This window comes from Musa acuminata, chromosome BXJ3-1 (assembly GCF_036884655.1).
Source record: "Musa acuminata AAA Group cultivar baxijiao chromosome BXJ3-1, Cavendish_Baxijiao_AAA, whole genome shotgun sequence".
In the NCBI taxonomy this organism is placed as follows: Eukaryota; Viridiplantae; Streptophyta; class Magnoliopsida; order Zingiberales; family Musaceae; genus Musa; species Musa acuminata.
In genome coordinates, this window is record NC_088349.1 from 14238151 (window position 1) to 14261183 (window position 23033).

General features: G+C 37.3%; 1 protein-coding gene and 1 long non-coding RNA gene across 2 annotated transcripts; both read left to right on the forward strand.

Moving 5' to 3' along the window:
• The first annotated feature begins 1801 nt into the window (after nt 1-1801).
• On the forward strand, nt 1802-13088 carry LOC135629440 (uncharacterized). Its single transcript, XR_010493225.1, has 3 exons — nt 1802-2030; nt 2792-3398; nt 12771-13088. It is a non-coding gene; the product is annotated as an uncharacterized LOC135629440 (long non-coding RNA).
• Nucleotides 13089-13117: 29 nt separating this feature from the next.
• LOC135629439 (NADPH--cytochrome P450 reductase 3-like) lies at nt 13118-21383 on the forward strand. The gene is made up of 18 exons (XM_065136790.1): nt 13118-13696; nt 13795-13854; nt 13950-14026; nt 14099-14156; nt 14242-14325; nt 14416-14452; nt 16122-16191; nt 16294-16488; nt 16582-16674; nt 17902-18130; nt 18211-18294; nt 18369-18520; nt 18600-18696; nt 19581-19730; nt 19848-19925; nt 20017-20139; nt 20245-20358; nt 20985-21383. The coding sequence occupies exons 1-18, from the start codon at nt 13376-13378 to the stop codon at nt 21063-21065; spliced, it is 2103 nt and encodes a 700-aa protein (XP_064992862.1). The 5' UTR covers nt 13118-13375; the 3' UTR covers nt 21066-21383.
• The last annotated feature ends 1650 nt before the right edge of the window (nt 21384-23033 follow it).

Sequence of the window (23033 nt, forward strand, 5' to 3'; positions counted from 1 at the left end):
GAAATGAGAGGCCCGACCTCCATCGACGTATTTATAGGCGGGCGATCGCTGTTACGGGTTGTTCCTCTTGTGCCCATCGAACCCGAAGTGAACCGCTTAATTTTCAAGCAAGATCTCTGTGAAAAGACCCGAGCAAGATCCAGGATAATGGACCAATCGTTTCGACCCACGTATATATTTGGTCCCTCGTATATATGTTACGGACGAATCATATTTGTATTATCATATGATTATCAACATATTCATATTACCATGAATACAGGGAAACATAGATTTATTTGGCATTAATAGAGATTCTAATCTGTGCTGAGACATCCTAACTGTTATATCTCATGTTCGAATGTATTATATGTTATTTAATGTAATGAATAAAAATTAAATATAAAAATATGGAAATTTTAGGATAATACAGTTTGAAGTTAATTTACTAAAAAATTAAAAGAACAAAAAGAAGATGATATTATAGTATCATTATTATCGTTTTTATAAGAGTTTATAGATCATGAGATTGTCGATAAATCAGTCTCATTTTTTTGTTTTATTAAGAGTACATGGATCACAATATTACTATCATCGAACACATCGATCAACTCTATGATAAATAAAAAAAATTATTTATGCTTATTTAAAGATTCGAAAATGCTGGTATTCCGTCCCAAATTTTAGTTTATAATTTGCCTTAACAATCAACAATATTTTTTTCACATATATTAATTAAGCACCTAAATTATTTCAAATCTCATTGAGGTGTCTAACCCAATTTCCAAAACAAGTAGCCTAATTCGACCTAAACGGAAAAGATACACGTGGATATCGAGAGGATCCGACCCGGAAGGGCTCGCGGGGCAGCCTCGGATGCCAAGGAGATCGGGGCCCACCGAGGTGGTGCCGAGCGCTTCGGGTCTGTTCTACAACTGGAATGGGCCCACCTGCTCGGTGGACCCTCCGCCGAAAGTTGGGTTCAGTTGTACGAGGGAGACGTTTAATTGGGTAAACTTTGGGTGGTCGGTTGGTATTATCCGGTAGAAAAAGGCCCGAGGCCAGTGGGTGGGTCCCGCTGACACTATTAACCTTTTGGTAGAGCTACGGCCCCACCACACCGGCACCGTTCGATCCATCAGTCAAGGGGACCCCAAACCAGAATCCGTTGATTGCGTACGGGATGAGCTAACCATCGGATTCCTTCTCCGGACTGAGACTGTTACGGCGCAGCGGATGCGCAGCTCGCTGCGCCACAGTGCCCGTCACGTCATGATGACTCATCTCGAGACTGTCACGCCAACGTCCGTATCTCGTGCCAAGTGGCAGCAGCCGTCTTTGGACTATTCTCTTGGCTGTATCCTCTTAGTATGACGTCGGCTGGAGGGCAAGCCGCCAAGCTTCGCGTGTTAAATGGGGTTTACGAGCCCAATTAATGTCGTAGTCTATCTCAAAAATCAGCTTTACAGGCAGTGGCTGCGGAATGTCACACATATATACATGAGAGAAAAAAAAAGGAGAAAGTGGCGGTAACGTATTGGTGGATGAGAACGAGATGGCATATGTCACCTTCCATGGGTTCTTTTCGTTATCTTTGGTTTCTCCGCAAGACGTCAAAGCCTCCACAAGAAAACACGTAGTATTGGGAATAACCAGCGTAGAATAATGTTACGTAGCTTTCATTATTTCACGAATACGTAGAATAGAGACGGCGAACAGTAAGTACTGTCTATATCGGATCCTAGCTGAGGATCAGTGCCGGAAAATTGCAGCGGATTCTCGGGTTATCGGGCTCTAGTGTCACTGCAAGTGTAACAGAGAGGACAACTAATGGATCGGACTTATTAGCTCGCAAATCTTGAACTGGCCAACGACTTCCCGGCGTCTTCGCCCTTTCCCTCGCAAGCTCGCCTGAGGGTGCTTAGGGTTTGGATCTTCTGATCTAATCCACTCCGATAGCAGTCGCCCGAGGGAACACGGCTAGGTTTTCGTTCCTAAGTCGGGAGTCCGGTCTATGATTTCAGTTTTTGCGTCTTTGTCGGGATTTCTAGGTAATTGCTTTACTTTATGGTCTGTGAAGGTGTATCGTTTCTTATGAATGATTCGATGATGTAGATGATAAGTAATAATGCTGTTGATTGCTTAGGTGTTTTTCGCGATTGAGATTTCGGATTCGTTAGGACTGTATTCATTGCAGGTGTTTCACTTTGTTCTATCTCGCAGAAAGGGTTGATTTTGGATCGTCCGAGTTAGAACCATATATTGTCTGTACTGGAAAATTTCTGGTTGTTGGATGACAAGGATGAATTGAAATTAAGGGAGCTGAGGGGTTCTTTTGATGCTACGGATTAGGCTTGTAATTGTTCATTCTGTTTTTAAAGGCTAATCATCACAATATTATATTACGGCTTGTAAAAGGATAGGTTAACTATAGTTGGTAACTTTAATTCATGCATTTGCATTTATTGTAATTACTTTACTTCCATCTCTCTCTCTCTCTCTCATATTTTTTTTTGGTCAAGAATATTGGTTTATATATTTGATTGAAATAGCCATATGATCTCTCTCTTGCAGACACAGTAGTTTTTAATGAATTATCTCTTATTTGAACTGACCAGATGTTGATTGATTTATGAGCACTTTCATATTTGGGTAATGAAATCATAATACATGTTGGCTTATTTCTGGTTTATTGTTGCCAAACTGTGGATTACTTTAGATCTAGCTACATATATTGTTATGCAGAACCCATGAATTCGAACTACACTTTTTTTTTGTCTGATAAATTTCAGTTATTTGAATCTTTTGCCAGTCCAGTCCAGTCCAGTCCAGTCTCTTTGGCAACAACTGGAACATCCGAATAGAACCAATTGTGTCGAGGGAGCTCAACATGGTTGATTTAGTTGATGAGGTCCGTGCATAGCTTACCATGAAAAGAAGATGCTGCAAAGATAGGCATTGTTTGTATGTTGGCAACTATATGGAAGTGCAATAACATGCCGAACAAGAACACCCTCACTCTTGGCCATCATATATGCGGATCAATGGTTCTCAGAAATGATAGATGTTGAGTATTATTCATGAAGAAGTGCCTCAATTGGTGGTGTTTGGGGACTGTATCACTGAGCATGGGCCATAGAGTGATGCTATATTTGAAGAGTTTCCTTGGGAATGATGGCAATTGGTGGAGCTCTTGTATCGTTTCTCATGTCTTAGACAGCTTCAGATCATCAAGGGATTGGCAGCAATTAAGAAATGATGATACATGTAGGGTTAGCCTTAGATCAACCTATGATGCTCATATGGGTGATGGTTCTGTAGCATCTACCAATATGTTAGAATATCATTTTGATGGTATTGATGAAGAGTTTGGAGGAGCAGATGGTGGAGCAGCATCTAGAAGAAGCTAGTCATCGCAGGTAGTTCAAAACTTCAGCTCATGCGGTGTTTTCTTGTGTTTATATGTTGTATAGTTTAAATATAATTACATCATGACATCCTGTTCTTTTTGTTTGTTTAGATGTAATGATAAATGATATTGATGTAGAACAAAGTAGCAAAAAAGACTAGAGAAAAAGTAACGGAGCAAGATAGCAAAAGAAGAATGTAAGAGAATAAGAGAGAAGATATAAGTGTTTTTTTTTTATTCAAATATGAAGTGTTTGATCTATTAATAAGCTTCATTATTTATAAGGGTTTAGGAGTCTTTGAATAATTAATGAAAATAATAATTCTCAAGAATAATTCTTAGAGAATTAGTATGCACTTTAGAAATCTAAAATATAATTTGTAGGATTTTTAAATAATAAATAAATGCATTTAATACAAAAGGAGTCCTTAGAAAATTTTTTCAATTTTAAATGTAACTCTTAGAATTTCTAGGCTAATTAATTATTGACTTTTCGTTGATATCTTTACTTAGAATATATTTTTCTAAAATATTTTATAAAGCTCAAGTATACTCCATCATTCTCTTCCAATGGAAAAGAACTCAATATGCAATGTATTGGTCCAATAAGTCTAGTATAAAGTTATGAAGTTCCTCCAAAGTAATTTAAGTGGCATCGGAAGCTAGACAATCACCTCACTTAATTTAGGATATAACATAATGAAAAATGATTCAAATAAAAATTTCATATAAAAAATAAAAATAAAAGTTAAAGCAGAGTTCAAAGATAATTGAAAATCAAACAAGAAGTGTTTCTCATTCTTTGTTGGGGATAGGATAACCTTATGTAAAAAACTCGACTTCAGATATTAAAGTAAAAAATGGAACTATATATATATATATATATATATATATATATATATATATATATATATATATATATATATATATATATATATATATATATATATATATATATGAGTATGTCTATTTTCAAAGCTCGAAGGAAACTGGAACTACAAGAAAGTGTTGAATAATGATGTAGTAGATGTAACAAGATAATCATGATGAATGGTCTCTACGTCATCCCTATGTTGTCGGAGAATCAGTGTTTTTCAGAGGATTATCATCTACAAGAACATCGGTAAACAAAGAAGAAGATTCAAAAGTACCATGATATGGAGTTAAATCCTCCATATTGAAAACTAGACTAATATTTAATTCAAAAGGTAATTCGAGCATATATGCGTTAGATCCTAGTTTTTGGATAATGGGAAAAGGATTAATGGCTTGGGCATGTAACTTTTTGAATGAGGTTTTAGGGAATCTCTCAAGGCAAATGCAAACTAAGACATAATCCCCAACTTAAAACTCTTGACTTCTACGATGTGCATTAGCAGTAAATTTGTATCTTTCATTACTTAGGATAATTTTACATTAAATTTTAGCGTGCAAATCATGAATATGTTGAGCGAAGGAGTGGCTTGGTTCTAAAGCACGATAGTTAAGGAAAATGGGTGTAAGGTCAATGGGGTTCGAGGAGTATAGTTGAGGGCAATTTGAAATAAGCTTTTTTCGATGGAGTGATTGACTGAGTTATTGTATCTGCAGTGGGTAAGGTTAAGAAACAATTTTTGAGTTTCTCCCTAACTAAACTTTTAAGAAGATTTCTTAGGGAACAGTTAACAATCTCAGCTTGACCGTTAGTCTAGGGGTGAAAGATTAAAGAGAACTTCAATGTTGTGCCAAACAATTTTCACATAGTTTTTCAAAAGCAACTAACATATTTCACATCCCTATCGAACACCATAGTTAAGGGCAAGCCATGCAATTTAACCACTTCACGAAAGAACAATTTAGCGATGTATGAGGTGTTATTGGTCTTGTTACATATGATAAAATGGGTTATTTTCGAAAATTGATTAACAACAATCAGAATAGAATCATAGTCACTATGTTGGAAAGTTCAAGGACAAAATCTAAACTCACATCTTGCCTTAGTGAATGTGGAATGGGTAAAGGGGTGTATAGGCTAGTATTGTTATGTTTGCGAATTTTGACAATTTGACAGGTGCAATACTGCGACACCACTTGAGCAACATCTCGCTTTAAGGAAGGCTAAGAAAATCCATTCTCGACTAATGCAATGGTCTTCTCTCGGCCTAGGTGACATGCTAATCAACCCATATGTATTTTCCAAACAAGGAGGTCTCGATGGGAGGATCGAGGAAGATATACTCTAGGAGATTCAAAAGAATAACCATCTCTAGGAATGAAGTCCATATGTTCACGATGATTTTTATCTTGGAATTCTCGATGTATGTGACTAAAGTTTGAACATTGAGTATTAACTTTTTTTGGACATTTAAGTACTTTAGGGCTTGGTGGTTAGACAATAAGACAAACTCTTGCGGTAAAAGGTAATATCTCTAATACCTAAGATATTGTACAATCACGTAAAATTCTTTGTTGTTGATAGAATAATATTATTTTGCTTCATTGAGTTTCTTACTAAAAAAGGCGATAGGTCGACCCTCTTAACTAAGAATTCCTCCTATACGTATACTAGTGGCATCACAAGTGACATCAAAGGGTTTATTAAACTCAGGGTGCTTAAGAATAGGAGCGGCAGACATTTTTGTTTTGATGTTAGCAAAGGCTTTAGTAGCGGTCAGGGTCAAATAAAACTCACCTTTTTTAGGCAATCGATGATAGGTGTCATGATAGAACTAAACCCTATGATGAATCTTCTATATAAAGAGACTAATTAATGGAAACTTTAAACCTCAGAAAGGGTTTTAGGCTTAGGCCATTCTAAAATGATACAGATTTTTTCTGGATCAATGGCAACACCTTGGGTAGAAATGATGAAACTTATGAATAGGACATATGTTTACACAAACGAATACTTTTTCATATTGACATAGAACTTAATAACTCGAAAAGTAGTAAGAACCTGTCAAAGATATTCTAAATGATTCTCTTTGGTCTTATTAAAAATCAAGATGTCATTAAAGTAGACTACAATAAATTTACCTATGTAGGGTTGTAAAACTTTCTTCATGAAGCGCATAAAAGTGCTTGAGGCATTGGATAGACCAAAGAGCACTAGCCATTCGTATAGGCCATTTTGAGTATTGAATATTGTTTTTCATTCGTCACTAAGTCTAATACGAATTTGATGGTATCCACTTCTTGGGTTAAGTTTCAATAACCAATTAGATCAAATGAGAAGATTTAGCATATCCTCAAGTCGAGAAATTGAGAAGTGATATTTGATTATTATTTTGTTGATCTCTCGGCTTTTAACATAAATCTTCTAAGACTCATCTTTCTTAGGAGTTAACAAGGCAAAGACAATGCAAGGGTTGAGGTTATATCTAACAAAGCCTTAAACTAAAAGTTCTTCAACTTGCTTGTTTAACACATCGCTCTTTAGTATAAATTTTATAATGTGAGAGATTAAGGAGCTACGATCTTGGGATAAGGTTAATGACATGTTAAATTTCCTATAATTGTAGCCCATTGGGTAATTCTGCGGGTATGACATCAGAAAATTCATTTAATAAGGATTTAACCTTAAGAGTTAGACTATGAATAGTGCAAGGGCTAGGAATTTTTCTAGCAATGATGGTCACAAAAAAGTTTGTTGTCTAGGCTCTCTACTTCAAAAGATTTAGGATTCCGTAAGTAGAGTGCTTTAGTGGTTAGGGCTTATGGAAGAGATGGGAGTTCTTGTTTTGTTCTTTTTTGACGGTTTTGCTGATCACAGGATAATGGATTTGCGTTTGTATTGAAAGACATGTATTTTCTCTCTCATGATTGGTAACATTAAGGTCATATAACCAAGGCTGACTTAAAAGAATATATGTAGCATCCATTGGTAGGATGTTATAGTAAATCTCATCCTGGTAATCACCTAGTTTTTATTAGTACTAGATATCTTTCAATCACGGGTCAAGTGGTTTTGTTAACCCAAGCTACTTTGAATGAGGTTAGATATGACTCGACCTTAAGACATAGTCTTTTGATAACAGATTTTGAAACTATATTCATAGTGCTATCCTCATCTATAACCAATTTGCAAGTTCTCTCCCTACTTCGGATGTAAGTATGGATGATACTTGTTCATTCATTGGAATCACTAGTAGAGAGAAATAATGTTTACAACTTTAACATGGGCATCTGTAATTTTTCGTTTCTGTTCGTTAAGTGAGTAGGCTTCGGGTTTAAATACTTGGTCTGTTTTTTCGATTTGATCTTCTGATTTTTGTTTTAAGGTAAGGGTATATTGAGGACAATGAGAGACAATATGATCTCTATTATGACAATAATGACACCCGATTGAAGACAAACTTGTTTGAGAATCAATAGTTGAATGAGTTGGATGATTCATGGTTAGGCTAGGATTATTGCTAGTAGTGGTGATTTTTTGCTTGACAGAGCCACTACTTGGGTTAGATTGGAAAATAGTTCTATTTTCGAGAGATTGAGAAGATGCTTGATAAATTGGATAAAGTTTGATCGATCTCAAGGGCTCGTCAGGAAGCTTTTTCTGTGATGTGTAGGGAAAACTAGGGGAGACTTCCCATTGAATGTCAAACCTCAACCTATTAACAAATATTCGAACAATGATGATTTGGTTGTCTTCTATTTCACACTTGAGTAAAAGTTCCTTTAATTGGGTCAAATATTTTGCCATAGAATTCAACTATTTAAAGTTTAATAATTATTTAATCAATTAGCTTCGAAAGTAGGTTGGTAAAATTTTTTTCCATAAGTTTTTACTTCATGACTTCTCATAACTTCAAGATTTGGACATGTTGTCAATATTTTCTAGCGAACCCTACCAATTTCATTTTTTTTTAAATCATACACATTCAATGTCAAATCATTCCATACTTCTCAAAGTAGTTTTCGATGTTATCTATGTTAGGATCAAGAGCGACACTAAGAGGGGGGGTGAATTAGTGCAACGGAAAACTTCTTTCGATTTCAAAAAATATTTCGTACGTTCAAAGGAAATCGATTCGGAAAGATAGTAACTTTAAAACGTAAGAGAGCGTAAGTGTAGTGAAAGCAAGATGAGGAGAAGAAACACTTTGCTATGAAATGATTTGCAGTTAAAGAAAATTGCTCAAAATAAAATGCAAACCAGATTTAGAGTGGTTCGGTCAATGTGATCTACATCCACTATCGGATTCCTCCTCCGTCGAGGTCACCGATGTCCACTATAGGCCTTCCTTCAATAGGTGAAGACCGAATACCTCTTTACAGCACTTTTTCCTTTTCTCGGGTTTAGGAGATGAACCCTTACAAGTCTCACTCCTCTTTCTTGGATGGTTACAAGGCTAAGAGATGAAGGAGGAGAATTCTAACTTTTACAACACTTTAAGACTCAAGAACTCAAGATTATGCCAATAGGTTTCATGTCCTTTCATGTAGAAAAGGGTGGGATTTTTATAGGCCCCAATGGCTTCAAAATTGGAGCCAAAAAGTGTCACATCTCCGGAATCCGGGGTACTGGCGGTACCACCATCGTTTTTGGGCGGTACTATCACCCTGATATGTCACTGGGCGGTACCACCGCCGAACCGGGGCGGTACCATCGCTGGCAGCACTACTGCAGGCGGTACCATCGCAAAAAAAACCAGGGGCACTGCCTTCCAAGCGGTGCCACGGCCGGCCATGTTTTCAGGGGCTGAATTGGGTGCTCAATTTGGCCCAATTCAGCCCTGTTAAGGGCCCAGTTGGCCCATAATTAAGTTAGTGGGATTACCTCTCAATCCTAACTTAATTTACGCTCTAACTACGATAATTAAAACATAATTTACAGTGCTTCTTGTTCCGGTGCGTCAATTGCTCTTCCGACGTACTTCCGGCGAACATCCGACGAACTCTCGGTAATGTTCCAGCGGACTCCTGACAAGCTCCTGGACTTTACGACGATCTTCTTGGCAAGTTCCGATGAGCTTCTTTGGTAAGCTCCTGGACTTCTTGGTTGGTTTCGGCAGAACTTCCGACGAACATCCGGACTTCCAACGAACTCTTGAACTTCCAACGTGATCTTGATCTTGACTCCGGCACAACACCTGCTTTATGTCTTACTGCTATCGTAGTTAATCCTACATACTTTTCTCAACATATAGATTAGATCAAACAAATTACAGTTGATTTCATCATCAAAATCTGAGATTCAACAATCTAACCAGTAAACAAACACATTTGGGTCAAACCTACTATCAAAGTTCAACACATCCACTTTAACATTTCTAGTTATTTTCCCATTAGCAAACTGAACTCATTGGCCCATTACTCAAATTTGTAGATTTTTAATAGTTTTAAGAATTCATTGTTAAGGTTAAAAGCTTGATCATCAAGAATTATTAGAGCATGATTATGAACAGGTGCCCTATAGGTGGACCTAGGATTTGTTTGAATTGGGACTTGAGGAGTATGTAAAATTCCTTGATTTAAAGTTATAGATTATATAAAATGGACATATTGCCTAATCGACTCATCAACCTTCTCATTCATGGGTCATTTTTCAAAGTGTTGGAGAGCTCTGAGGACTTAGGTCATTTAGTCACAAAACTAGTTCAACATTGTATCATGATCTACTAGCTTAATCCTAAAGGTGTTTACCTCATTTTGTTGGTTTAGGGATTCATCAAGATTGGTTTGGGTTTCACATTGTATCACTTTTTTTTTTCCTTCTTGTTTTGAGTGTTTTTTTTTAAGATATCTTTTAAGGGTTCAAATTTTAGTGATATTATAGTTATAGCTAAAGGGGAGAGAGAGGATAATAAATAGAAAAAAAAAGAGAAAACGAGAGTAGAAGCAATAAAAACCATAATCTAATAAAATATATGAATTTTCTTTCTGATAAAATATATTAGTAAAGTTTTCAAAAAATTTGCTCTCAATGAGAGCTAGGTGGTACGGAATTCCATAGCAGCAATCACAAGTCTAACTCATGTAAGGAATTGACATTAGAGGTTCAAGGTTGCTTGAGTATTGATTGAAGTTTTTGCTACTAGTTGAAACATAATGGTTTCTTGATGGGCTCTGATACTAAACTGATGAAGAATGAAGTTAACAGAAAAGAGAAGAAAAGAAAAGCATGAAAGTAAGATAGTAAGAGAAGAGGGTAAGAAAAGCAAGAAGTGTCTGATTCAATAACAAGAAGCTCCACTATTTATAAGAACTTGATAAAAATAATGGTTCCTAATAATAATCTTCATTAGAATTAGTATGTCAAATTTAAGTTATGATTTCTAGGATACCTAGATAGTAAATGAGTACGTTTAATACAAAAGAAGTCCAATCAAAAGATTTTTTAATTTTCAATATAATTTTTAGAATTTCTAGATCAATTAGTCGACGATGATTTTTTATTGATATCTTTATCTAGAATAATTTTTTCTAAAAATCCGTGATAAAGCTTGATGGTTCTCCTGTTCTTTTTATTTATTTTTTCTAGAGTTAGAGAACAATCATCACAAACTGAAAAGAATTATTCTTCTCGATTAAAATAGCCGAGTTGTATGAATGCCTTATGTGCTCCATTACATTTTGAAAATCTCAAACTGAGCTTTGTGAAGAAAGATTTAGTTTATAATTCACTATCAATATACACAAAATGTAAATGGGCTTTCCCGTTCCTTAGATTTGCATGCTTGCTAGAATTCATTTTGATATTTCATTGCATCTCTTGCAGAATCACTAAAATGATTTAGTGAACTATAAACTTTTATTATATGTTTTCTATTTGTTTCGTTTGTGTTTTGAAAATGATCAAGGTTTTGGAGTCTTCATCGCAATTAACCTTGAATGGACATATATGTAAAAGTCCCTTGTTATACTCTAGCGCATGGCGCAGCCCAAGAATATATATGTAGGCCATAAAACCTAGGATCAATGGGCAGAATTCATATTGGTAGTAGTACTTTGAACAATGAAATTGATGCCATAAGATCAATCATAATCCTTGTTGGGGTTGATAAATATTTTTGGATTTATAGAACTAGTGTCTTTAGAGCATTAAAAATTTCAAGAATGGAAAAAAAAAAATCTACATGAGATTCTTCATTGAGCACCATATATATTGCCAAGTTTTGGTGAGGGAGGATATATGACAAAATACTTTGTAGATCTAAAGAGAGTGAAAAAAATTATCGAGGGTAAAGGGATTTGTATTTGACTTAAGGTTCTACTCTGGATGATCACAGAGTTGCTTCGAGCAGTGAGTTGTCTTATTCTTTGCTGAATGCTAAAAGAATGGTCCGGTCAACCAAAGTAGAATGCAAAGATTGTCTGATGCAAACAAGTAGCTAAACATTGATCCTCAAGTGCCTTTTTGGTATTTATGGGACACGGTAATGATTGATGGAAGAAGAGTTGTGGGTGGGTCAATCGAATGTCAGTGTATACTTTAAACCATTAACCAGTAGTGTGACCTATATATGTTGCCCTTGAAGGAAGTAGTGCTGACAGAAGAAGACTTGTGAGTTAACTTGTCGTCATGCTCGATAGACATATATATTAGAAAACATGATTCTGCGTACTAATTCCTGTAAATTGGAAGAACACTAAGGTACTTTTTAGCTACAGCATGTAGGAGTATAAAGTATGTTTTGTATATACAACATGTAGTTGTGACAGCATGTCGGATTTCATCATTAGATTTCATTTAGAGATAAATCTTTGAGAGAGCCAACCAATTAAGTTTATGAACTTGGATGAGTGTAGTAGTACCTATCAATTGGGAGTCGATACAAAAGCAGAAAATAAATCCACATGAGAAGAGACACTTTCAGATTTAAAATTTTCCTTTTTGTTACAAAAATTTATAATCGATTTTCTCTTCAAATTTATTATAATTAAAAAAAAAGCGTGAACTCTGCATCTCCTTTATATTCATATTTTTTCTGTTTTGGTTAATTTATTTCTAGAAATTAATTGAACGATTAAATCGATGAGCTGGGTCGGTCTGTCACAATATTAAGTTCTTCATGACATGGGCCTCTTGCCGAGGCTCTTAATGTGGGTGGTTGTGAAATCTCCTTCTTTTATTTTAATGTGGTAGACCCAGGGAGACCTTGACATTGAATCAAGGAGTTGATTGTTGTTGTGCAATATGGTATATGGTATTGAGGGAGGGCACAGACTGTTCGCTGCACCCCGCTCCGTCCTCTTTAATGTCGAGGCTTCATGTGAAGTAACTTTGTATTGAAATCTACAGAATTTAGCACACAACATATATACACTCTAGCAAAAATCTTTTCTCAGTAGCCAGATTGTTATTTGATTGTTAATTAACATTATTAATATTATTTATGAAAACTTTATTCAAACTAGCTAATGCTAAATGTTGATTGTTATTTCTTCTTGTTGGTTCGAGAGTGGATAACAAAGAGAGGGAGCAACCTAGACTGGGCAAGATGTGCTGAAGGATTTATTGCAGGGCCGGACTTGCTGGCCGCCCAGTTCACAGACGTCCGTTCGCGGGAACCACACAAACTGTTTTCTTTAGCCCCCACTTGATGGGTTCCGTGAACCAGTGGATACGCGATCCGTCATTGGCGATTGACCGTCCGCCAGTATCGCGGGTCGCACTCGGGTGCCGCACGAAGCCAAAGAGCAAGCCGCCGTAGCGGGCGTTACGTTCGACAGGTGAGACGCATCGGCGGGCGACGGTAACCAAGCGCGACGTCTTTAAGGGAGGGGGGGGGGGGGGGGGGGGGGGCATTCTGGGTATCTTGCTCCGTTACGACTCTGCTTTCGACGCCGGTGCCACCCCGCCAGTACTCAGTTGGGCGTTGGAGGGAGACGAAGGCCGCCCTTATAACCACCCTCGTCTCCTCCCGTCTCGTCTCGTCTCTCCCACTACCGACGACCCTTCACTGTTCTCTCTCTCCTTGTCTTCTCTCTCTCTCTCTCCCTCCCAACCCAGAGAGAGAGAGGGAGAGAGACTTCGCTGCTTCGAGTCCATCCCGATCCGCCACGATGCGGTCGGGATCGGCGAAGCCCTCGCCGCTCGATCTCCTGTCGGCCATCCTCCGCGGCGATGGCCTCCCTCCTGGGACCGGCGCGGCGGCAGCGATCGCCGAGAACCAGCAGCTCCTCGCCATCCTTACCACCTCTGTCGCCGTGCTTGTCGGGTGCGCGTTCATCTTCTTCTTCCGACGATCGCTCGGCAAGAAACCACCCTCGCTGCCGAAGCCGCTGGTGGTGAAGGTCCAGCCTGAGGCGGAGGTTGACGACGGGAAGAAGAAGGTCACTGTCTTCTTTGGTACGCAGACCGGGACGGCGGAGGGGTTCGCTAAGGTTAGGGTTTGATCGCAGAGGATTCTATTCGAAGTAATCTTTTCCAAATTAGCGTCTTTAACCTTTTTTTCATCTTCTTTTTTTCTCCTCCGTATCAGGCGCTCGCGGACGAGGCTAAATCGCGATACCATAATACCGCATTTAAAGTAGTTGATCTGGTAAGATCATTTTCTGTTATTGAGATACTTCGAGAATTCTTATGGATGATCTTTGACGACTTGATATTAACCGTCTGTACTTTCTCAAAACATAGGATCAATATGCTGCTGACGATGATGAGTACGAGGAGAAGATGAAAAAAGAGACCTTAGCTTTGTTCTTCATGGCCACGTAAGTTGAGAACAATGAAACTATTTACCTTAGGATATCAGTTTCCTCCTAATTTTAATGTGATGACTACAGGTACGGAGATGGAGAGCCTACTGATAATGCTGCACGGTTCTTCAAATGGTTTACGGAGGTTGAGAAACATGCTGATTTCATTGAAGTTTACCCCTGATAATTGCGGATTCATGATGTGGTCATGGGTTGTTGATTGATTACAGGGGAAAGAGAGAGAAAATTGGCTAGAAAATCTTCAGTTTTCTGTGTTTGGTTTGGGCAACCGACAATATGAGCATTTCAATAAGGTTTTATTGTAATCAACTTATTGCATATCTTCTTGTTTTGTGAATTCCTTGCTGACATATGTTCTCCTTATGTTCCCGAAACTGAAAAAGGTTGCTAAGGTGATTGATGAAATGCTTGCTAACCAAGGTATACTCATTTGACTGTTTAAAGTCACTACTTCTGTCATTTGTTCTGTGAGTGTTGTTCATGTTATATAATGTGTTGCTTTCATAAGTTGTAAACACCTTTTGTTTGTTTTTATCCATTTCAAAATCTTTTATTTTTTTATTGGCAGCTTTGATGTTTTTCATGATTTTATCCATCAGATGTAATTTTTTTTTTCTGTTGATGACTGACCTAATGGATTGAGTAATGTGTATATCTCATTCCTTGAAGAAAGTTTAACTTGCACTTTAGAAACTATGCTAGTTGGAAAAGATATGAAGTTTGCCTTTTGATAATTATAAGTCATGGTTATACCTCATTTGGAGTATAAAATGAACGTCAAGGGACATTTCAGGAGTTTGATAAATGTTCTATCTGTTAATTCCATCATAATGTTCATATTAATTTGTCACATAAGTCATTAAATCTGCTAATTGAAATTCTAGCTCTCAATGTCCAATCACATGTCTCTGAATTTAGATAGAATTGTTAAATAGATTCAACTTTTAATCTATGGGTACTTGCTGATTTCCTATGTTCCCCTCCTGGATCTTGATTCATTCTTCTAATGTTGATTATATTAGCATCTTATGCTAACATAATTTGGACTTTGTTTTTGACTAATTTGTACTCTATATTTATTTAGTAATATTGTATATGTTCTGTTTGTTTTTGTGTTTAAAATTGTAAGGGAAGCTGGCAGTTATATATAGATGACAATGGTCACAATTACTTGTTTGTTTTTTGTTTTTATTTTTTGTAAAGGATAAATGGCCAAGGCGGGGATTCGAGCCTAGGACCTTACGATATTCAAAGTTTTTACCAACTAAGCTAGTTGATATCTTCAAAAAAGTTACTTGTTTTCTTACACTTCAATAAATGTATTTAAGTTGTTTATCGCTCGTTTTAATGCGCCCAACAGTTACATGTTATGGCTGTTATAAATTTGATGGAGATGCATTACATTGTACTACTGCAGAAATCACTGGTAAAACAGCAGTTGACCCATTGTTCATGTTAGAATGACATTGATATGAACTGCAAGCAGTGCAATGGATTCCATGTAATTCAACCCCCATTGATCAATTATTCCTCCTTTTCTGATTTTTATTCTGATATTGAATCACCATTAAAGAAGACACTTAGGAAGCATTTTGTGTTTGCTTTTTAATTGAAGCATGACTTTTGACTTGAAAATTTTTCTTTTAAGCAATTATTTTAGTCTTTATAATTTTTTGATGGTCATTTGGTCAATGATGACCATTTTCCCATTAATCCTGTTAAAGTCCAATTTCATCATAATAAAAAACTATATGTAAATGAGAAATGATATAGGTTGTAACTGTCATCGTCATTTTAATGGATTGTGATGAGTGTCAGACTCATTTAAACGGCTGTTCATTATATATATATATATATATATATATATATATATATATATATATATATATATATATATAATTACCATGCATTAAATAGAAAAATGGGAACAAAATGTCTTCCATTATATATATATATATATATATATATATATTTATTTATATATATAATGGAAGACATTTTGTTCCCATTTTTCTATTTAATGCATGGTAATTACTTGATTTGTGGTACTCAAAGCTGATTGCTTTTCTCTCCTTTTGTTCCATGATAGGTGGAAAGCGTATTGTTCCCCTGGGGCTGGGTGATGATGATCAGTGTATTGAGGATGACTTCACTGCATGGTATGAATTATGAACAATACTTTTACATATCCTTTCATCTCTTTTTTGTTGTACTGGTTTATTTCGTTGTTCACTCTAATGATAGAGATGTTATATTGCCAGGAGGGAACTTCTCTGGCCAGAGTTGGATCAGTTGCTTCGGGATGAAAATGATGTTTCAGGTGCATCTACTCCTTATATGGCTGCTGTTCCTGAATACCGAATTGTCTTTGTCAAGCCTGAAGAAACTTCTTACCTTGAAAAGAGTTGGAATCTTGCAAATGGCCATGCTAGTCATGATATACATCATCCATGCAGGTATAAGTTTTTCTATTCACAAGTTCCATGTACCAACAGTAGGATTAATTAACCTATGGAATGCATAACTAACACAACATGTGGTCCTTCAAGGGTTAATGTGGCTGTGCGGCTGGAGCTTCATAGTCCAGTTTCAGATCGATCCTGCATCCATTTGGAGTTTGATATTGCTGGCACTGCTCTTACGTAAGATTCCTTTAATTTAGAATGTCATTGTGAAGCATGACCATTTATTGATTGCTGTGCAGTTATATGCATCTTGTTTGATTAACTGAATACATTGATGTGCCAATTTGCTTGGCGGGACAATAACCAACTTATATTTTGAAAATTTTGTTATGTTGTTTGTCCAAGCAGCTAATCTGCATAAATTCTGTCTAATAGTCCGAAGCATATGTTGTAAATCTATAAATATTCATCTAGAGAGATGAAGGAGGGTGGGGGTTTCTTTGATATTATTTTGCATCCTTTTCTGATGTTTTGCTTGTTTCCTACTACTAGAACCAATTTCACTTTGCTAGATGGACCTGCATGTGCCCACTGAAGCATTTTGACAATTTTTTCTGTAAGTGCATTGAAGATTGTCAATAATCCTCTGCTCCCCATCTAATCTAGTCTTTTCAGTGAATGCTGTATAGATGAAAGAGTAAATTGATATGAGAGAAGCATAATTCACAAAGGAATTGTTTTCTGCTGAAACTATTTGGGACCCTTAAATATGTGGATTTTCTGGTCATTATATGTTCATCCACATGGTTCTGGCAAACGTCACTATCAAATGACTTATTTTGGCTTAGTTGGTATAATCTCCATGTTATTGTAATTGTAACAAGCATCATTCTTCATTTTGCTTACAGAAGGTGAAACATATTTTGCGTGCTATTTGAATTTTCTTAATCTACACTTGGTGCTGAATATGCTAATCTTTGCAGTGGTAGCATCAGCTTACCTGCTTGCCCAGTTTCATATTTCTTGAGCATTAAGAAAATATCATATGAGACCTAATAGTTTTATCAATCCAATAATGTTTGATTTCAAACCTGTAAATTTTGTTGGTTATTCTTAAAATCATCAAGTATCAAACCTCATTTTTAAGTGATTACTGATTTTATGTACTCCATACAATCTTGTTATTTACCATGCTAAGGCCTGTCAGTTTCTTTACCTTTCCCATTTGCAACAGTGAATGGTCAAAAAATTCTTTTTGTGTATCTGATATGATTCAGTTTTCCTTTACGTAACTGCTAAATTTGAGTTTTTGTACATGAACTGCACACTACCTGCTTTTATTTTTAGTCTCTAGGCTTCTGCTTGATGGTGTCCATTCTTTGAAGTAGGCAAATTGCTAGTTTAAGTTTGACCAAATATTGCTGGTCTGGTTCTGCCTAACCATTGGAAAGACTCATTTACTAGGTATGAAACGGGAGATCATGTTGGGGTATTTGCAGAGAATTGTATTGAGACTGTCGAGGAGGCTGAAAGGTTGTTAGGTTATTCACCAGACACATTTTTCTCAATCTCTGCTGACAAGGAGGATGGTACACCACTTGGAGGAGGCTCTTTATCACCTCCTTTCCCGTCTCCGTGCACCTTAAGAACTGCACTTGCTCGATACGCTGATCTTCTAAATTCACCCAAAAAGGTGACATCTTTTCCTTTGTACAATTTATGATGTCTTAATCTGGACTTCATGTTTAAATTCTTTGTACATGATATGTACAGAGTGCATTAGTTGCCTTAGCTGCACATGCTTCAGATCCCAGTGAAGCTGAGCGACTTAGATTTTTGGCTTCCCCAATTGGAAAGGTTAGCATACATTCCGACGCTGTAATAGTCTTCTGTAAGGGTTTTGTATTTCTTACTCCATTATTCTTGTGCAGGATGAATATTCTCAATGGGTTGTTGCTAGTCAAAGGAGTCTCCTAGAAGTTATGGCTGAATTTCCCTCTGCAAAGCCTCCACTAGGAGTCTTCTTTGCTGCAATCTCCCCCCGGTTGCAGCCTAGATATTATTCAATATCATCTTCTCCAAGGTAATAATTAGTTTTAAAACTTTTCATGATTGCTTCAGATGATGTAACAGACTTAGAGTTGATTATTCATTTCTTTCAGGATGGCACCAACTCGAATACATGTGACGTGTGCATTAGTACATGAGAAGTTACCAACCGGGAGGATTCATAAAGGGGTCTGTTCAACTTGGATGAAGGTAATTTCTCATGTACATTTACTTTTTTATTTGCCTTTATTGAATAATTGAGCTGAGCTGCTGGCAGTCTTCGACTTCTTGATGGATAGTTATTTTCTTTTTGATGTCATTTTATATCCTTTTGATCAGTGCCTAATTTTCTCTTAAGAATGCAAACCAAGGCATAAGTCGCAACTTAGATTGTTCTGTATATGCCTCTCCCGTATTAACCTTCTGATCAGTGGGTATGGCATATATCTTTTGAGCATTCAAAGCATTCTTCAGTTGTAGGTTAGATTGTTAATATATAATTTGCCATTTTGCCTCTTGGTACAATTAACCTTCTGATCACCGCATATAGCATTTTTCCTTCAAGAACTCAAAACAAGCCATCAGTTGCAGTGTTGTGGAATGTGGATCAACCATATTGTGCATCAGTATGGATAAATTCCACTGAATCGATGTAACCGATAATTATACTAACTATATTGTTTGAACATTTGTTCAGGGAAGAAGAGAGAGCTATTGGAGACTTTAGTTACTATCTAGTTTTCTTACCTATGAAAGCTTTTGTAAGAATGTCTGATTGAACTCATTGAACAATGTGTCCAAGACATATAATGAGAACCGTGAAGCTTGATGGAAACTACGGAACTGGATAGGACTGCCTGAATTGAACTCATTGAACATCGCTTCTAAGACCTAAAACTAAAATCATTAAGCTGAATGCAAACTAAGAATTGAATAGCTGACTTGAGCATTGATCCTCTTATACTGAGTCCTGTGTTCTTGTAATTTAGTCCTTGGTCTCATAAGGTCTTCAACTGACATATAGCAACTGCTGGTGTCCATTTTTCCTTGATTCTTTTTCATGTTACTTCACCTTTTACTTCTTATTTGTACAGAATTCTATTCCATTGGAAGAGAGCCAAGATTGCGGCTGGGCTCCTATATTTGTGAGACAGTCAAACTTTAAACTGCCTGCAGATCCTTCTCTGCCCATCATCATGATTGGTCCAGGCACAGGGTTGGCACCCTTCAGAGGCTTCTTGCAGGTTTTTATTTAAGAGTCACATTTCTGCAAATACACTTTACAGTTCCTCTTTCACTTGAATACATACATTCTTGAGAGGAATAGTTGTTTTGACGACTTAATTTCTTGCCGTTTTCAGGAGAGGGAGGCATTAAAAGAGTCTGGTGTGGAGCTTGGTCATGCTATTTTTTTCTTTGGATGCAGGAACCGCAAAATGGTGCTGATAACATATAGTGCATTGAATAAAAGTTTAGAATGGATAAAATATTTTATTTTCTCACTTTGTTTATGCTGTGTTAAATTTGCAGGACTTCATCTATGAGGATGAGTTGCACAATTTTGTTGATAGAGGAGTACTGTCTGAGTTGATTGTTGCCTTCTCTCGTGAGGGTCCAACCAAGGAATATGTGCAGCATAAAATGACTGAAAAAGTTGGATAAACTTCTGCTATCCTTCTTCATATAATTTTGGAGTCAGTTAGCTCTAAATTTAATATTTACATCTTTTTGCCAATAATCATGTGGCAAAATTTGCAGGCATCCAGTGTTTGGAATATCATCTCCCAAGGTGGTTATGTTTATGTGTGCGGCGATGCTAAGGGTATGGCTAGAGATGTTCACAGGGTTCTTCACACTATAGTCCAAGAGCAGGTACATACTCCGCAACCATGCTCGAAGTATTGCATTGATTCGGATCTTTACTGTTCAATGTCATTAATTTGAGTTGTCATTGTCAAAATCCAGATTAGATTTGGTTGTTCTGGATACCTGCCAGGGGTAAAAGTTTCACTTATGGTCTTATGTACCTCAACTGAGCCTAGATTCTGGATACCTTAAAAACCTGAAAGCTACTTTTGTCAAATTAATTAACCAGAAGCTAAGCCAGTACTCTTGTGTCCTGTCCAGCTTTGGGATAAGTACCTTTTGAATTTATCTTTTCAAACCAAGAAAAGATGAAGAGCTAAGGTAGTCGAGTTGGCATGATGCTTTAATAGTGAAAATGGATTAACACTACTTTTTGTGGTTTGATTGCTGGGCATTCAGCATGATAGTCATGGATTCACAGAAGAAACTCCTCATAGGAGCATTATTGGCTGAACAAAAAGCATGATGGCTGGGCATTCAGCATGCTCTTTTCTTTCATCTGCCACCGAATATGAACCATCTCACATGAGAGAGCTACATTTAATGCTTGAAAGCCATCATTCTTAATTAGACTATTCTTGTGTTCTGTTTTTTCTTGGTGTCTTATTCAGTGCATTTTTACTCTGCTTCAGGGATCTCTTGATAGCTCTAAGACCGAGAGTTTAGTGAAGAGTCTACAAATGGAAGGGAGATATCTGAGGGATGTGTGGTGAGATGCTCCTTGTTGTTTCCCCCTTTTTTTGTTGGGGGAGGGGAGGCGGGGTGCGAAACCTGCAAGTCAAGGTTCTGGGGACACAAATGTATGTTGCCCCCTTTCCCAGCCTTTATAAACTGCTCTGTTTCCAAATTATGTTAATTCTTTTCTACCTTATAAGTAGAGTATCTTGTTCATGTATTACACATTTAATTCATATGGTTACTAGGTTGATTTGATGGGGAAATAAGTAGTCAATATGTGGTAGGGGATGTGGGAGCACATGTATAATTGGACTGGCCTTACTAGTGAAAGCTATTCCAACCCAATGGGATCATGTCTGATGTCTTCCTCCTTGCTCTGGCATTCCTCAACATGTTTATGGAATTCAGGTATTGCAGTGCTTGCTTGTGATAGGAGATGATATATCGTGGGTTGGTAGCTTGTTGGTGAGATACTACAGTGATTGGAGGCTGACAAAAGACAATTCCAGCCCAAGTCGAAGGCCAACCACCATTAACTGCAGCACAGTATTGTGTTACTCTTCCGTATAATCTTTGGTTCTCAAGGCCGCATCCCACCAACCCCTAAACCAATCCCATGTTTTCCAAGCAACAATTAGTATGGACCCAATTTTATATATTTCATCTCCTAATTTAATTGTAAATTTTCTCGATCAATTTGATTAGGTTTAAACGATGGATGGGATCCAAAACATAAACGAATAATATTTGATACAATTAGTATTTTGAATCATTCAGGGCTCCAAAATCGATTTTGATTTATGATTATAGAAAACAAGAATCATTGATTTCAAAATCATGATCAAGCTTATAAGGGACTAATATATAAAAAAAATTATTAGGATATCTCAAACGACATCACATGATCACATGGAGAAAGAGAAAAAAAAAACCACAGATCAGAAGATTGGAATGCGAGTCACATGTTGTGTCTCGAGATTAATACCTATCGATGTTGGGTTCAATTAGTCATAAATTTTTAGCAATTAAGCCAAAGAAAAGTCCTGCACACCTACCAACATGTTACGAGTCCACGGTCGGAAACAATTTTAGTATGTGAATCATCCAAATTATCATTGTGAAACTCGACCAATGACACCACATAAAAGTTTCAAGTGTCATGTGCTTTTTTGTTCCTAATGCCACTCACCACCGACCCCATGCAAAGAGCCTGACCTGTTCGCATCTGGTCGACATGACCATGTTGCGTGTCCCAATATATTTCTATATCTGATCCCAAAAGTAACCGTGTCAGTGGCTAAGAGTACAACGAAAACTTTCTTGCATCAACATACCCTATACGTTGGGTTACACTATGCCTCTTCTGCCTGTACGTGCGTTATTGGTGTAGAAACTTCAACATCAGCTACTTTCATAAGTATTAATATGATCGTCACATCTATCAACACACACCTCCCCCCCATTGTAACCTTTATTTTGCTCCAATTGTTTCCCTTTCCATCTTCGGTCCACATCAACTTCGTAACATTCCCATTAAGTGACGTGACTCGGTATTGCTTCCATAGCCTTAGTTGGTGCTTTGGTTGGACTTAACACGCACAATAATTTATCCCCAGTTGTTGGCGTGTCGGTGTTCGTTATCGTTACGTAAAGAGGAGGCGACCGCCATTTCTCTGCTTCACAAGATCCATGCTGTGAAGGCCTTGAGCAACATGAACGGTGATCGATCATGTGTCTCCGCCCTAAAAAAAGCTAGATGGAGATGGCTAGTCGCAACGCGAACGAATCGAGCCCCTCCGATCTCCAATCGACGGCCATGATTCGTCAACGGTTGATGATCCGACGCGTGTGAGTCCCAGAACCAAGCTGTCAACTCGCTGGCACGTCCACGTCACTGTCGCCAGTACCTGCCCTCACCGTCGTCCGTCCGATCGTTGCAAATGGTAGCTAACCGACGGCCTTGATCGCTGTGGCCGGTTCGCTAGGTAAGAACCGGACCCTCA

Coding starts and splice junctions, on each gene's coding strand:
- LOC135629439 (XM_065136790.1), top strand. CDS start 13,376: ATGCGGTCGGGATCGGCGAAGCCCTCGCCGCTCGATCTCCTGTCGGCC. Junction 16,489..16,581: donor GATATACATCATCCATGCAG/GTATAAGTTTTT, acceptor TGGTCCTTCAAG/GGTTAATGTGGCTGTGCGGC. Junction 20,140..20,244: donor AGCATAAAATGACTGAAAAA/GTTGGATAAACT, acceptor CAAAATTTGCAG/GCATCCAGTGTTTGGAATAT.